The 16174-nt window shown below is 43.1% G+C and overlaps 1 protein-coding gene across 1 annotated transcript in view; it reads right to left on the bottom strand.

Moving 5' to 3' along the window:
• Nucleotides 1-132: 132 nt before the first annotated feature.
• The window catches only part of USP46 (ubiquitin specific peptidase 46), a 75098-nt gene continuing 59056 nt past the window's right edge, over nucleotides 133-16174 (bottom strand). Inside the window, exons 6-9 of the mRNA XM_010859710.1 lie at nucleotides 11209-11292; nucleotides 8880-9077; nucleotides 5178-5256; nucleotides 133-4319 (exon numbers count right to left, since the gene is read on the bottom strand). Of these exons, the coding sequence (XP_010858012.1) occupies nucleotides 4218-4319; nucleotides 5178-5256; nucleotides 8880-9077; nucleotides 11209-11292 (463 nt within the window). The 3' untranslated portion in view covers nucleotides 133-4217. The remainder of the gene's footprint in view (nucleotides 4320-5177; nucleotides 5257-8879; nucleotides 9078-11208; nucleotides 11293-16174) is intronic.

Raw genomic sequence — 16174 nt, 5'->3', positions numbered from 1 at the left:
CTGGGGTCTGTGCAGCTCAGACCCTACCCAGAGGCCTGTGGCTGCTGCCAGTATTGGGGGCAGGGGAAAGCCACACCGATTCTCTCCTAGAAACCAGATGCCCATGAGATCAATGAGCTGGAAGCCACTGCCTTATTTTGAGAATGGATCTTTTATTTCATAACCGATAAAGGGCATTTTCTATGCAAAATCTCAGCTAAGCAATTCATTACACCTAATATACCTACCCTAATTCTGTTTTTCACTGATATTCTCAATTTGCTCTTCCCAGACCCAGGTTTCTGGATTGTGTTACTTTTTCTGACTCAAAAAAATGGTGAGTACCCTCCAGAACCCTAACTTTCTGAACTTCAACAATAGTGGCAACTTTACTATGATAACCAGAATATCCTCTACAATGCCTCAAAATCAGGCTTGGACTGATTACCTGGACATAAGACTTGCCAAGAACTCACATTTTATAAAAAGGATTTTAAATCCATGTGTGTTAACACTACTCAGATATAATTCTCTAGGAAGAGAATTCCTCTTTATTTTTCTGTCAACAACTTTAGAGGCAGGGTATTAAACTGATTGAAGTTTCACAAGATTGACATTATTGCTTAAAGTGCTTGAATTGGTTACATTAAAAAAAAAAGGTACAGATTTTTTAAATAAAAACTAAAAAAAAAAAAATTTTTTAGCAACAAAGTCAAATGTGCCACACAAATGCAGTAACTATTTTGGTTACATAGAAATGGAAGCCAGAAATAAATTAATATAATACTGAAAAACAAATTTAATTAGGCAGAAATGTAGGAAATAATTTTCCCTGACCCGTGCCACTTACATGAGTGAATCACACTAGTGCTGATAAATGCCTTGACCATATAATAGCAGACAGGGGCAAAACATTTAGTGCACAATATTTTAATACACATGAACGTACAAAGTTGATCAAAATGCAATGTTTATAGATAAAATCCATCTTTGTAATAAAGCTACACTCCAATATCTAAAATAAGCCCTAAGCTCCAGTTATAACATAGTTCATTGTTAGGCATGCCCATGAAAATTAAGGGTATCCATGAAAATAAATGCATAGGGACCATTTCTGTCATTTTTTCCCCATTTCATCTGAAATCCAAAATATACCAAGCTATAAAACCAATATGACTGGCTTCCTAGACAAAGCACCACTCTCTTGTGTTTTTGCTCCTTGGCTCTCTTCAAACCAGCTCACTTCGTGTTTCTTCGGAATGGAAAATGCATCAGAATAACAAGACTGGGCGTCGGCATTCTACCAATATTTACTTTTACATAAATGACACTTCAGCATACTGTATCATAATCTAGATGTTAAACAAGGAAGTAACCAATAAAGCAAACATTCCTTCTCTTCTGAAAGTGGCAAACACTGTAACTTATTTTAAAACACCCAGCAGTGAGAAGAAATACAGCAAGCCTGCCCATTCCTGCCAGAAAAATGATACACAAAACCCTGGCCATTTGAGGGACTATTGCTGAGCTTTTGTGCTATCGTTCACCTCAGAACGGTCTCACACATCCCACACCATCCCTGCTTCACACAACGAACGAGGGATGAAAAATAAAGAAGTGTTATGTACTCTAGTCTTCACACAAAGTGAAATGACTTGGGAGGATGTAGCTGCCTAGTGTTTCTTTCATTTATTAAAGAAGAAGGGGGAAGATGATCCCAGATAGTGCTAAAGTTTAAAAAACTGATGGAGTGTGTTGGTGGATACGTGTATTTTTATCTCAATTTTCTTTTTCCTGCACCACACGACCATGTTAATATCTTTGTATTATCTTCAATATTTATGCAAACATTTATCCATGAACACTGAATTTTAACTGACCTTTTCTACTAAAAGGAATTATTTCAGTTAAATCACTGAGAAAAACTTTTTGCTCATCCAAAAAAACCCCAAAGTACTGAATTTATGACTTAGCACTCAGGTAATACTTCTCTAAGGGGCTTCCCTGGTGGCTCAGCAGTAAAGAACCTGCCTGCCATTGCAGGAGACTCGGGTTGGATCACTGGGTTGGGAGGATCCCCTGGAGAAGGAAACCCACTTCAGTATTCTTGCTGGAAAGTCCCATGGACAGAGAAGCCTGCAAGGCTACACTCCATGCATGGGGTCACAAAGTCAGACATGACTTCACAACTAAACAACACATTAGTTCTACAGGTTTCCAATTGAAACTTTTTTCCTCATAAATTAGCTTCAAGAGTCACTTCACAGATAATTTTAACAATGTTTCTCATGTATCACTTCCAACTATATTAGGGATCAGCCATCGTTTTTTTAAACTTTGCAACCTGCAAATATATGGATTATGTATAGTATAAACAGCTCCCTATATCAGTCACCTTCAATTGAAAAGCATCTCTTCTTAAAAACAGGATGAAAACTCACCTTCCAGGTAAGCGATAACTGCATAAGTCTTATGGAGGGAAAAAAGACATAATATTTATAAATATGAATTCGCCTCTAAACAAGGCAAGGTATATTTTCATCACTTGTATAAAACAATAACATGAAGATCACCCTGTTTTTGTCTTCTCCAGTGAAACGTAAAACATTTCACTTCAAGCATGAACAGATGAAGGGTGGCATGCTTATGGAAGTTGTGAGCAATAAACAGTTCAAGATACTTCAAAGATAAAGAAATCCAGTTTTCATCTAGATAAAGTGCTATGCTCTTAATTGTTGCAAAATGGCCAGTAACATTTTCAATTTCAATTTTAGTTCACATTATGCCAAAAGTTTGCGTGTTCCTTCGCTGATGTATTAGGTAACAAAATAACAGGTTCACAGTATATTATAGTGTATGGAAGTCAGCGGTCTTCCCACAGGAAGCTGAGATCTACACCTCATAAGATTTGTAGGAAACCAAAAACCTGCTCAACAGCAAAACAGCATATCGAACCTTTTAATAAAAGGCATCGATACCCAAATGATTTAATAAATATACATACAACAAAAGTGAAAAAAAAAGTAAAACTATGGTGAGATGAGGTTCTTCCAAAAAACTCCGTCTTGTCAAACATCCTGGGAGCCTGAGCCAAAGAAATGCTGCCACTTTGTTCATCGCACCACCTGCCCACTGACACTTCCTCTGACCCACCTGCATCCCCAGCTAACTCTAGTGTCTCCTCTGGAGAAGGTTCCACAGTAGCCCTGGGCTTGCCAGGGCCTGAAACGCTGAAATATGAACTGTTGTACAGTGTGGCTGATGGGAGGACAGGTGCAGCGTCTTTGTTCTTCCTGGGAAAGGACGGTGTTGGTGCTGCCTGGCCAAGCAGAGCTGGGTGGGTGGCAGTCCCCGTGGTGTCTCAGCCCTACCGCCTCTGACCACGGAACACCAGTGGGGTTGGAAAGATACCCTGGAAGGCTTAGCAGCACCGGATAAAGGAGAGATACAACTCACAGGACAGAAGAAGAGCATCACTAAAAACAAAGAGCACAGAGCTATTTTCCTGAAACTTGGTTTTGGTAGAAAGAGAAGAAAAGCAACTTTCCACTGTGCACAAAAGCTTCCTCCTCTCGGCTTCACCTGCCCTGAGCTCCACGCCTCCTCAGCCCCTGGAATTGTAATGGCTGGGTGGGCACAGCCCTGGGCATCCTCAAACAGCTTCTCTTCGCCCTGTTCCACCCAGAAGATGAATTCAGTTTCGAGGTTACTCAATTTTAAAACATTTTCACTCGAACAAACTTAAAGCTATAGTTGCAGCTCTAAAAGGTAAGCATCTACCCCATTCTTCTGTCCTTCTGTCAGAAAAGAGGCAGAGAAGCTAAAAATGGGGAGCAATGTTTCCAGGGACAAGTTAAAGGAATGCATTGAAAGGAGACCCCAGAAGCCATTTAGAAAGATTAGCAAAGACCCCAAATAGACTGTCGATGTTTGTAAGAAATGGCATTCTAATTTAGCCAGACAGCGGCATAGCATGTACCTGAAACTAAAATTAGCAAATGTTATTCATCTAAACCTTACTACAGTCTGATTGCAGTTAACTCTACCTCAGACTAACATAAAACCACGAGTAGTGCTGCTTGTAGAAAAATGAAGGGGGAAGAGAGTCACGCAGCCAGACCACCGAGACTTGGAGTGATGCCGTGCATCGGTGGCCCACTGGAGAGGAGGGACGTTTGCAGAGAAACCAGGTCCGAGTGCATTTTCCCTCACTCGAGTTAGTTCCACAGTCCTTTAAGTTATTCTCTTGACTGATAGAATAAAATATATCCAGATTCTGAATTTTTTGATATATCTGATGTCAGGCCATAGAATTCTTCAATAGCTTGGGCATCTATTTTCTGCAAGAAAAAGAGAAGTGAAACAACACAGTGGTTTAACATGATTACTGGGAGAAGGGAAGAAAGGCTAATGGGATGCACAAGAAAATGTAAGAAACACCGTCATAAAACTGGGAACTTTCAACAGCAAGTGGGTAACTCCACAGGCTTGACCGAGAGAACATGAAGACATACGCTGCAAATCATTGGGGAAGAATGCCACCCTTTCGACTATTAGCAACCATAGGTCTGCACTCTTTGAAGAAGACAGGACTTCTATCTTTCAAACGGTATACTGTGGGAGCTCTTGGGAATAAGCATAATTTATTCAGGTCATCAAAGCTTATTCCCTTTACTGCTACCTTAAGTGGGCTGAAACAGACCATGTCTTTGAGTATGGAAGTCTCTCCGGCTAGTGTTCCGTTACAACAAAATCAACATATGGAATATTCTGGTGTCATATAAAGAATTCTAGGTTGAACAGAGAGAAAACAAAATTTTCAATAATAATATCAGAAAATTTTGGTATAATAAAAGGATTTTAATACAACTTTGAAGTTTATTATTTGGTCCCAGAGTGGGCTTTAGTCACTGTAGGAAAGAGGACTTCCATGTAAACATGACTTAGGATGGCAAGGAGGTCCCACGTCTGTGGTCGATCAGTTAACAAAAATACAGTATTGATGAGCCCCTGATCTCACCCCTTCTCCCCTTCCAGAGAGGATGGGGAGCAGCAGAATGTATTTCTGAGAGAAACGTAAGCTGTTTTCAAGTCAGATGACGGGAATACAGGCCTATTTTAGAAAATGTCCACATGCACACATCCCAAAACACTGTCTCCGCCCCAGCTCCCTTGGATATAATCATCTGCATACCAACCTCTACAATGTCGTCGTCAAACAAAAGCCAGAAGCCATGACTTTTCACAATAGTAATATAATGCCCACGATTAGGACCACTGGAAAAGAACAAACAGAAGAATGTTACTAAGTTAACATTTACTTCTTTATAAAACTCTATGTAGCTCTTTATATGCAATGACTTTTTTTGGGGGAAAAAAAAAAAAAAACTATCACTGGGACAGAGAACTTTGGATAAGTCATGCCCACGTCCACATGTCTTTGGCCACAACTCACAGAGAGACACCTGGGTGCTGACACTGTGCTGGGCACAAGGGAAGATGAATAAAGTCTCTGTCTTCGAAGGATTCACAATCCACTGGGGAAACAGACATTCAAATTCAACAAATATTAACACATAATTATTGTACACCCATTACGCTCCATCTAGGTCCATTCAGGAAGTCAGGTAAAAAAAAGCAGTGAATGGGGGCTTCCCTGGTGGTCCCGTGACTCTGCTCCCAGTGCAGAGCGCCTGGGTTTGAATCCTGGTCAGGGAACTAGATCCCCTGTGCCAAAACTCAGTTCGCAGGACATCCAGCATGGTGCAACTAAGACCACGCAGTGCAGCCAAATAAATGAATAAATATTAAGACTGGGAGAAAAGCCTCTTCTCTTCTACTTAAACAAACAAACAAAAAGCAGTGAATGAAACAAAGTCCTGCCTTTCCTGAGGTTGAGGGTTGGAGTGGTAATAAACTAAAATACAAATATATTTCAAGTGGTGATACATGCTGAATATAGCAGTGCAACGGGTTGGTGAGTGACAGAGGGAAGGTGCTACGGTGATGACATGAGATGTGAGCAGGAAGAATTTCCCTGAAGGGAAGGAGTGTGTGTGTGTGAGAGAGAGAGACAGAGGGAGAGACAAGCCATGAGACCACATGATGGAAGTTTCAGGAAGGGAGGAGAGCAAGTGTAAGGCCTAGGGGATGGGTGGGGGTGGGCATAGTGTGATCAGGGAACACCAAGGCAGCCAGAGCCAAGTGAGCTGCAGTGGAGGAGGGTTAGGAATGGGCCACTGTGGTTAAGATTATGGACTTCAACTGTGAGTGAGCCAGGAAGACACTCGGGAACTTTGAGGAGTGATGTGATCTGATTCGAGTTTTAGAAAGATATTAAACCAAAATGTATAATAACCAGTAGGAAAACAAAAAGGTACATTATTACACACTACAGAAAAAAGTAGACCGAACAACCAAACAGCTTCTCCTATGAAGTCAGATTTGCACAACTGAAGGAATTTTTAACTCTAACTCTGAAGTTTTGTTTTCTCAATGCATCATCAAAGTTGGAAAGTTGAATCTGCCTTAGTTTGCTTTTTCTTTGCTACACTGCACAGCATGTGGGATGTTAGTTCCCCAGTCAAGGATCAAACCCACATCCTGTGCATTTGAAGTGCAGGGTCTTAACCCCTGGACCACCAGGGAAGTCCCTTTAGTTTGCTTTCTTTAAATAAAAGATACCCCAGAGGACTGTTCTCACCTTTCTCCAGCCACTCTCCCCTCTCCCTCTGAGCTCCAGCCCATGGGCTGCCTCTGTTTTCACACACATCAGCATTCTCAGCTTGGGCCCCTGTGACTGCTGCAGCTCTGCCTGAAAGGGTCCTCACTCATGTCTGCATTCTTGCCTCTTTTTATTCCTTGGGTGGGCTTCAGCTCAAATGTCATCTCAGGAGATAAACCTTTGCTGACCACCTTCCCTAAAGGGGCACCTCCCACTGCTCTCTGTCATTGCCCTGTTCCTTACTAGGAAGGCTTCCCTGGTGGCTCAGACGGTAAAGCGTCTGCCTGCAATACGGGAGACCCGGGTTCGATTCCTGGGTCAAAAAGATCCCCTGGAGAAGGAAATGGCAATCCACTCCAGCACTCTTGCCTGGAAAATCCCATGGACGGAGAAGCCTGATAGGCTACAGTCCATGGGGTGGCAAAGAGTCGGACACGACTGAGCGACTTCACTTTAACTTCCCTAAAGGGGCACCTCCCACTGCTCTCTGTCATCGCCCTGTTCCTTACATCATGTGTGTGCTTAGTCGCTCAGTCACGTCTGACTGTGTGTGACCCCAAAGACTGTAGCCCGCCAGGCTCCTCTGTCCATGGGAATTCTCCAGACAAGAATATTGTAGTGGGTTGCCATTTCCTAGTATATACATAGAGTCAGACATGACTTATTGACTAAACCACCAGGAACATAGCATTTACATAGCATATACATAATATATGGGATTCCCTGGTAGCTCAGCTGGTAAAGAATCCACCTGCAATGCAAGAGACCCTGGTTCAATTCCAGGGTCAGAAAGATACCCTGGAGAAGGGATAGGCTTCCCACTCCAGAATTCCTGGGCTTCCCTGGTGGCTCAGACGGTAAAGAATCTGTCTGCAATGAGGGACACCTGGGTTCGATCCCTGGGTTGGGAAGATCCCCTGGAGGAGGGCATGGTTAAATCAAAGAAAACTGTTAAAGAACCCTTAGAATGAATAAATAAATAGAAAATAGATGTATGTGTATGTATGCTCAGTCACTCAGTTGTGTCCACCTCTTTGGGACCCCATGGACTGTAGCCCACCAGGCTCCTTTGTCCATGGAATTCTCCAGGCAAGAATACTGGAGTGGGTTGCCATGCCCTCCTCCAGGGAATCTTCCCAACCCTTAGGTTCTTTAAAATAATTAGCAGTTAGAAGTATTCTTCAGGGGGAAATAGAAAGGTGGCTTGTAACTGACCAACAAATACAACTTTCTGAGAACATAAGACAATAATCTGTGACTATGGCTCTGCATGGAACAAAACAAGGGTTGCTTCAGGTATGTTACAGTTTCTGATACCATCCACCCAGCAGAGGAAAGGAAATCACTCCATCCCTCCCTGTGGAACCACGCATCCTCTTGGTAATGGTCTGTTTACTACCACTCCATCCAGGTGGATGGAGAGGAAAAGACACCTGCTCTGTGACAGGCCCCAATCTGAAACCTACAAGGGCGACAGCAATATCGATCCCAGGGAGGGGACACAAACCCATCCCAGCTGAGCAAATAATAGCAACAGGTGAATTTTCAGTAGAGTTTTCAAGACTTACACCAAATTATACAATAAAAAATATTTTCAAAAGACTTCCAGCAAAAACACTTTGCTTCTCCATATCTAGGGGATGTCTCTCCACTCTTTTTTTTTTTTGATTATGTACTTATTATAGAATACAGGGGAAAGGCTTAAAACTGCCTAAAGAACACGTAAGGATACATTTTAATTATTCAAATGCCAAAGAAGTATTAAATTCCATCCACTGCTTCCAGTCTTTATTTAGGTATCTTAAAACACTTTTGTGATCATACTAAATGAGTAACCTGGTTTTTCAAAAATTAAAATCACAGCACAAACATTTACTTTTCCATGTGATTTCAAATTCTTTGTATCCAATGGAGATTTATTATTTCCCTTATGAGAGAACATTTAAATTATTATTATTATGCATTAATTTTATCTTTATTTTTAAATTTATTATTTTACTTTATATACCTAAGTTTAGAGATTCATTTTGAGGTGATAAACTGGAGCTTAGAGGAAATTCCCCGAAGCACCATCACCACTGAGTCTGAGATCCCCGGCCCCGCCCCTGAAAGATGTGGCAGAGTCCACGTGGCCCAAGGACAGCCACCCCTCAACGCGCTCCTTGCCCGCCCTCACCTGCCGCAGTGTACCACCACCGCGACCAGGTCATACATGCGGTCCAGGTTTACTGCATCACTGGAGGTGTTGAAGAGCCGGAGTTCCAGCGGGAAGACCACTCGGTAAGAGAGCTTGGTGTACCTATGGAGCTGCTCCATGTACTTGAACCGCTTGAGGTGCAGGGCCAAAATCATGGGCAGCTTTTTGACTCTCATCCTAAAATAAACCACAGAATAGAAAATCAGTGGCACCCAATCCCTGTGAGTGGGACCAATTATACCACGGCCTGCACAAATGGAGAGCAGGAGGGGTTCAACAAACTTCAAACCAGCAAACAGCCAATCCACGTGCCAGAGTAAAAGGACGCTCGCTTGTACAGACTCGGCTAACTGGAGCCTAGTAAGCAGAGAAAAGTGCAGCGGGGCTAGGATGTGGGGGGTGGGATCATCTGCTTGGTCAAAGGAGACACCCCAGAACTTACGTAACAATAAAAATATGATGCACAATTGCTCTACGTCACTGCCTTCTGCCTCCCAGGGAGAACGATATTTGGATAATCCCTCAACTCTGAGATAATGGAGAGGAGGGGGACAGTTTTTGAGAAAAGCAGGCTAGGGAAAGGACAAGCAGAGGGTGGATTCTGTACATATAGGTTCTGAGAACCGACAGGCAGGCATGCCTCAGATACCACTGCCAACTGGTTACCATCAGATAACCAGGCATGCTAGGCCCTTTCTCCCTCCTTACTCCTGGGCTCCTGGGCAAGTCATTTCCCTTTTCTGGCTCTCAGGTTCCTCGCTTATAAATTCAGAGATTGATTGGCTTAGGGCTATATTTCTCAAAATAGGCTCGTGAGAGCACCGGAGATGTTAATCGATGCAGGGTTTCTGAGGCCAAGTCAGGATGCTGCTCTCCCTTCTGTTCCTAAGTTCCTCCTTGCACATCCACATACCAAAGGCTTTGAGAAATCCTGCAGAAAAGGATTTTTTGTTCGATGCAGCAGTTCCGCAACTTACACAAACATGAAAAGCTCTTTTTTTCAACTAGATGACCATTAAGATTCTTCGGTAAGAAGTTGCAAAGACAACAGTTTATGGAGATAACTCTGACAGAACAGAGGATTTTCTGGTTACCTTCGAGGACACCCTCTTTGAAGGCCCTGAATTATTGTAAATGCTGTTTGACTTGTGCATATTTTCCATGAATTATTGTTTGTAAAGGACACATTTAATAGAATATTATTTAGAAATCTATTGGAAAAAAAAAAATCCTGTGCATAAAAGTAAGCAAAACCACACCATCAGCAGAAACATAAGATTTATGGGGATCCCTATTATTTTTCAGGAACGCAGCATTTTAGTGTATAAAACTTCCAAGGTTGAATAGAATATGCTTTCATGCTCCACTGGAAGACCTAGGATGGCCTTAGGCAGACTTAGTTTAGATTACATGGATGAGGACAGAGGTAAGCTCCCCAGCCACTAATAAATGTTAACTCCCATCTGCCACCACAATGACTAACCTTTCTCCAGTTCTGAGGCACCAAAGAAAGCTGTGTATGCCTGGGGATGAAGAGCTGGGAGACTGGTCAGAGAAACTCGTTCAGCTTCAGCTCTAGACCCCTCATGGTGTTAGATGGTAGGAATGGGCATCTGTGAGTTATCCTGAATATGCCACAAACCATGGGCAGGGTAAAGTTAACTCATGGTAAAGCTTTACAGAATAGTAAAAAATGTCAAGTTTCTTGGCTTCTGGGGACAGAACATAGGGAAGGACAATTATTTCACATTGTTCAAGACCTGTAACTGACCAGTGCTGGTAAAAAGATGGGCAACCTTGGGTCTTGTATCAACTCTGAATACGATAACTTTCTTATTACCCATCCATAGACTGATGTTATTGGTTTTCTCATGCTTCCTTACTAAATGATTAGTATTACTTGCCTCTATCTTCTAAATAAGAAGTTCCAACATTAGGCAATACTAACAGTGTTACTGGGTGACCACTATGTGTTATGTACTATGCTAAGTCATTTTTATAATTCACCTTTAATCCCAAGAGGACAGTGATCACACTTGATCACCACTTGTTTACCCAGCATGAGTATCTGGCACACTGAATAAATGAATGAACAAACAAACAGATGAACACATGATCAGATGAATGGGCAACTTCCCCAGGTAGGCATCCTTATTCTATTCTACAAGTGAAGAAGGTAACTGACTTCTCCAAAGCTACTTGGTTACGAGCCCTAGGAACTGGGATTCAAAAATCAGATCTGTCAGGCTCCACGATCTGGTCCCTTCTGCGGATAGGAAGCCACCCCCTGGGCTAAACCCTTACGTACCTTTTCTGGGCCTCCTGTTTGCTGCAGCATGTTTCACAATAATACTTCTGTTCACTACACAGTGTTTCTGTGTTGCTGAAATCTCTGCAGAGAAAAATATTTTCAACTCAACAGAAGTCCAAAATGTACTCAGCTTACCATGTCCTAAACTCTCTATTACCTGTAGGGTAATTTTTAAGTGAATGTGGGGAAAGAAGTAATGAGAAAAGATCCTTCTTGGGAGCAAGTGCTATGATGATTAGAGCATGTTCACTGGGCTGGGTTATGATTTCACCATGAAAGATTTTCAAGTAAGCTTTATTTAATGGGACACAGATAGATCTAAATTAGGGTTTCCAACTGATTCAGGGGAAAAAAAAAAAAAAAGAAACTCAAGGTTTTTAAGAGACAGTACCCGAAAACTGGAGATAAAAATTATAATAGAAAAATACTAACTACAGTAAAAGCCAACCATTACAGTGAAAGTCAAATCCAAAAAACCATCACACAAAATGCCAGGAGACATTACTACACGGTTAATGAAAAACAATCTGTCTTAGGTGGTCTACATTTTCAAAGAGCACGAAAGATAATAAAATTTAAATCGTATTCAATGGCCCTTATATTGAACTCAGAAAGTCTCAAATTATCAGGAGATGACTACCAACCCCCTGCTCCCCTCCTCCCCACATGCTGGAAGATAAGAACTCCCAACTACCTCCTCTTGAGAACAAACGCCATTGGGATGCTATATCTGTATTCACCTCATCATAAGATTTTACTGTACTACTGATAGCTTTCATTTTTTAAAATGTCATGGCTTTTCATTCTTCTCTGGTCATCAAGATAATACTTAACATTCCTGGGGTACTGCCTCAAAGGCTGAATAGAATATCCAGAATATCATAACACCCTGGAGTCTTGAAAAAGGCCGTGACATTTCCTTATTCATAGGAAGTGTCCTAGCACTAGCTCGACCAGCTTTTACCAAACAGAAAAAGTTATTTACGTGGTGTTACTAACTCAACCACTTAAATAGAGCTTATCAAGAGAATACATAGATTATTCATTCATTAGATTCCCCAGTGGCTACCGACCATACCCTGGACTGGGTGCTGGGGATCCACAGAGAATGCCTGCCCTCACAGCACACAGGTTACCAGAGACACACGCAATGAGCCACTTACAAGACTTAGTGTTCGGTGCAGATTAAACATACATCATTTCATACTACTGACTCCCCTGCCTAAAGCTCTTCGATAGTTTCTTGGTGAATTCAGGAATAAAATCCAAATTTCTTTTTTAACTTCTTAAAAAATTTATTTGACTGTGCTGGGTCTTAAGTTGCAGCATGTGGGATCTCGTTCCCAGGCCAGGCATCAAACCTGGCTCCCCTGCATTGGGGGCGCTGAGTCTTAGCCACTGGACCACCAAGGAAGTCCCTAAAATCCACATTTCTTGCTGTGCCAACAGACTGTCTGCTCTTCTGACCTATCTCCTGCCTTCCCACCTCCTTCACGCTGCTCCAGTCCCACTGGCTGGTCTTCTCTGCAGCTCCAGGGTGCCATGCTATCCCTACTCGGGGCATTTGCTAGTGCCATTTTTCTCTGCACTGACAGCTCTTTTTCCAGATGCTTCCATCACTGGCCCTGCTCATTGTTCAGAGCTCAGCTTCTACGTCACCTCTTTGGAAAGGACTTCCCCAGTCACTCTCTCCAAACCCATCCAGCCCCTACTCTGTTGCTGTCTTGTTTTCCTCTGAGCACTTATCACTATCTGAAACATCCTCCTACTTGCTGGATGACGTGTATGGGCAGTGACCGTGTCTGTCTCACTCACTGCCAGAGTCCCAGCACTGAGAATGGGCCTGACACACAACAGCACTCAACGACGTGTGCTGGATGAATAAAGAGAAACGCATGTGTATAAAGTCCCCAGCAAAGTACGGAGGATGGAGAAATGAATTTGAACTGCAGCAATTCAGTATGTTTCCCCAAGGGGTGATATCTAAGTCAGATTCTCAAAAAGGGAAAGTGAACCAAGGGATTAAGAGTCCAGGATTCCAGACAGAGTGAAGGCCATGGCTGAGAGGCATGAACACAAGGTACAGAGCACACTTCTTAGAAGCTGTGTGGACCCTGTGGCTCTCTAACTTGTCTCTGCGGGCTTGACAGCATCAGATGGTGCTTTCTGGACCATTTCTGGCAGCACTGTAGAGGAAGGACTGGAGGGGGTCAAAAAGCAAAAACACAGTTTAGAAGGCAAGTATACTCAACCCTCAGACTCCAAGTGCCTGATACCTGATACAGACTCAAACTCAGCTGAATGAATACTGCTCGGCTCTTCATGGAGTAACTGTTGTGAAATCTCTTCTTGGTCTGCACAAGATTTACTGGGGTAGAACAGAGCAACCAAGAAGGGGCAGTGAGTCTGGGTGAGGGTGGAGAGTCATAGTTTTGGAATGTCTACCACAGACAAACCTCTCCTCTATCCTACTAAAGAATCAGAGTAAGTCAGGCAACAACACTGTAAGTAAGGTACACTCCAATAAAAGTTAATTAAAAAAAGAAGACCTCAGGCAAGTACAGCAAATAAGAAATTAAACACTTTCTACTCAAATTTCTCAATAAAAAATGTTTTTGTAGATCCACAAAGGTAAAAACATAGCAGAAGTTGGTACTTAAAGACCCGATTCACCATCCTGCCCAGCCCTAGATGACTGGAAGCTTGTTGCCACAGGAGAGGCAGGACAAAGCCTTCAGAGCATCTCTGAGTCAAGAACTGGAAAATGCGGCTAAGTTATAAAGACAGAGTGGCCCCAGCAGGAAACTGAGGCACAGCAGAACTGTCAGATAATGCTGTACAGTTGTTGGAACAAAAGAGGGCAACAAATGTTGAGGAAACTCCTCAATGAGGAAATCAAAGAGGAGAGGAGAAAGGTCTTTTAGACACTTGGGATAAATTACATCAAAGCACAGAGGAGAGGTTACCAGGAAAGCACAAAACTCTGTATTTCTTGAAAAAGAGTCAAAGAAACACTTTTTAAAAATATACTTTGGGAGCAAGTCTAATATGAAACACATACCTTCATAAGGACTATAAAGCCTAATGGAAATGTACACAAGAAAACTTGAAAAAAATGGAGAATGACTATGTTTCCAGCTGAGACAGCTACAGGTTGTAATAGCTATCATGACCAAGGTAATGTCTATGTTTGAGAGAAAACATTTTTTATTTATATCTTAACCTTTCACTCAACACATTAGCTCAAAAATTGATTTAAAAAAATTCTCAGGGGCGGTCCTAAGATGGCGGAGGAATAGGACGGGGAGACCACTTTCTCGATCACAAATTCATCGAAAGAATATTTGAAACTGAGCAAATTCCACAAAACAATTTCTGAATGCTGGCAGAGGATATCAGGCACCCAGAAAGACAGCCCATTGTCTTCGAAAGGAGGTAGGACAAAATATAAAAGATAAAAAGACAAAAGAGGTAAGGACGGAGATCCTTCCCAAGAAGAGAATTTTTAAAAAGAGAGGTTTCCAAACACCAGGAAACACTCTCTCTGGCAGGTCTATGGCAAGCCTTGGGATCTCAGAGGGCAAAATAACCGGGAGGAAAAATAAATAAATAATTAAAATCCATAGATTACATGCCTAACAGCAACTCCCAGCGGAGGAGCAGCCCGGACAGAGGCTCGAATTGCCCATTAGCAAGCAGGGGCTGGACAGGGAGGTGCAAGCCGCATTGCTTAGGGTAAGGACCTCGCCTGAATGCCCCAAGGGCAATCTGAGGGAACTAGCTTGAGATAGCAACCCAGACTGTGGGATAGCTATGGGTGGCTCAGACGGTAAAGTGTCTGTCTACAATGCGGGAGACCCAGGTTTGATCCCTGTGTTGGGAAGATCCCCTGGAGAAGGAAACGGCAATCCACTCCAGGACTATTGCCTGGAAAATCCCATGAACAGAGGAGCCTGGTAGGCTACAGTCCATGGGGTCGCAAACAGTCAGACATAACTGAGCAACTTCACTTTCACTTTCAAGGTACGCTGCCAGGCCTGCTCACAGAACAAAGGACTGAGCAGAGCTAGCCGGCTGCGGACCAGCCCATCCCCCACCGGAGACAGGCAGGTGAGGGCAGCCAGAGCTGGAAGAGGGCAATCCCGGCCCCAGAGAGGCATCCTATACCAAACTGCAAGCTGACGTCATTGCTAACCAAGACTTCTTGGGATTCTGGATAGTCAACATCTGCCAGGAGAGTTGCAGACAGAGATCAGTTCCCCAGAAGAGACACACGGCACACCTGAGAAGGCATGCCCGTGTACACCCAGAAAACCGAGTGGCTGGGATGGGGGAGGTGATAAGTCACAGCCTTCAACTGGGGGCAACTGCGCTCATCAAGCACCTGGTCACCTGAGCTGCTTGGACCTGGAAGGGCACAAAACGCAGGCCCAACCAACTCTGCGCCTTTGTGGAGTACCCGAGAACCTGAACGGCTTAGACCTGGAGACTGCATGAAACCCAGGGCCTGCATCAGACAGTTCCCGGCAGAGCAACCTAGAGCCTGAGCAGTGTAGACTGGGAAAGCACACACGCCGTGAGCAGGGGCAAACCCAGTGTGGCTGAATCACTGTGAGCACACGCCAGTGATATTTGTTTGCAGTACCTCCCCACAGCACAACTGAACAAGTGAGCCTAAAAAAAGTGACCTCCACCGCCCCACTTGTGTCAGGGCGGAAATTAGACACTGAAGAGACCAGCAAACAGAAGAAGCTAAAATAAACACAGGGAACCACTTTGGAAGTGACAGGTGCAATAGATTAAAACCCTGTAGTTAGCACCGACTACATATGAAGGGACCTATAGACCTCGAGAAGTACAAGCTGGACCAAGGAACTATCTGAAAATGAACTGACCCCACACTATCTGCAACAGCTCCAGAGAAAGTCCTAGATATATTTTTATTATAATCATTTTTTAAATT

Source organism: Bison bison, unplaced genomic scaffold, assembly GCF_000754665.1.
Source record: "Bison bison bison isolate TAMUID 2011002044 unplaced genomic scaffold, Bison_UMD1.0 scf7180017864458, whole genome shotgun sequence".
NCBI classification, from domain to species: Eukaryota; Metazoa; Chordata; class Mammalia; order Artiodactyla; family Bovidae; genus Bison; species Bison bison.
The sequence above is the reverse complement of the archived record's forward strand: the minus strand, read 5'-3'. Positions and strand labels throughout refer to the sequence as shown.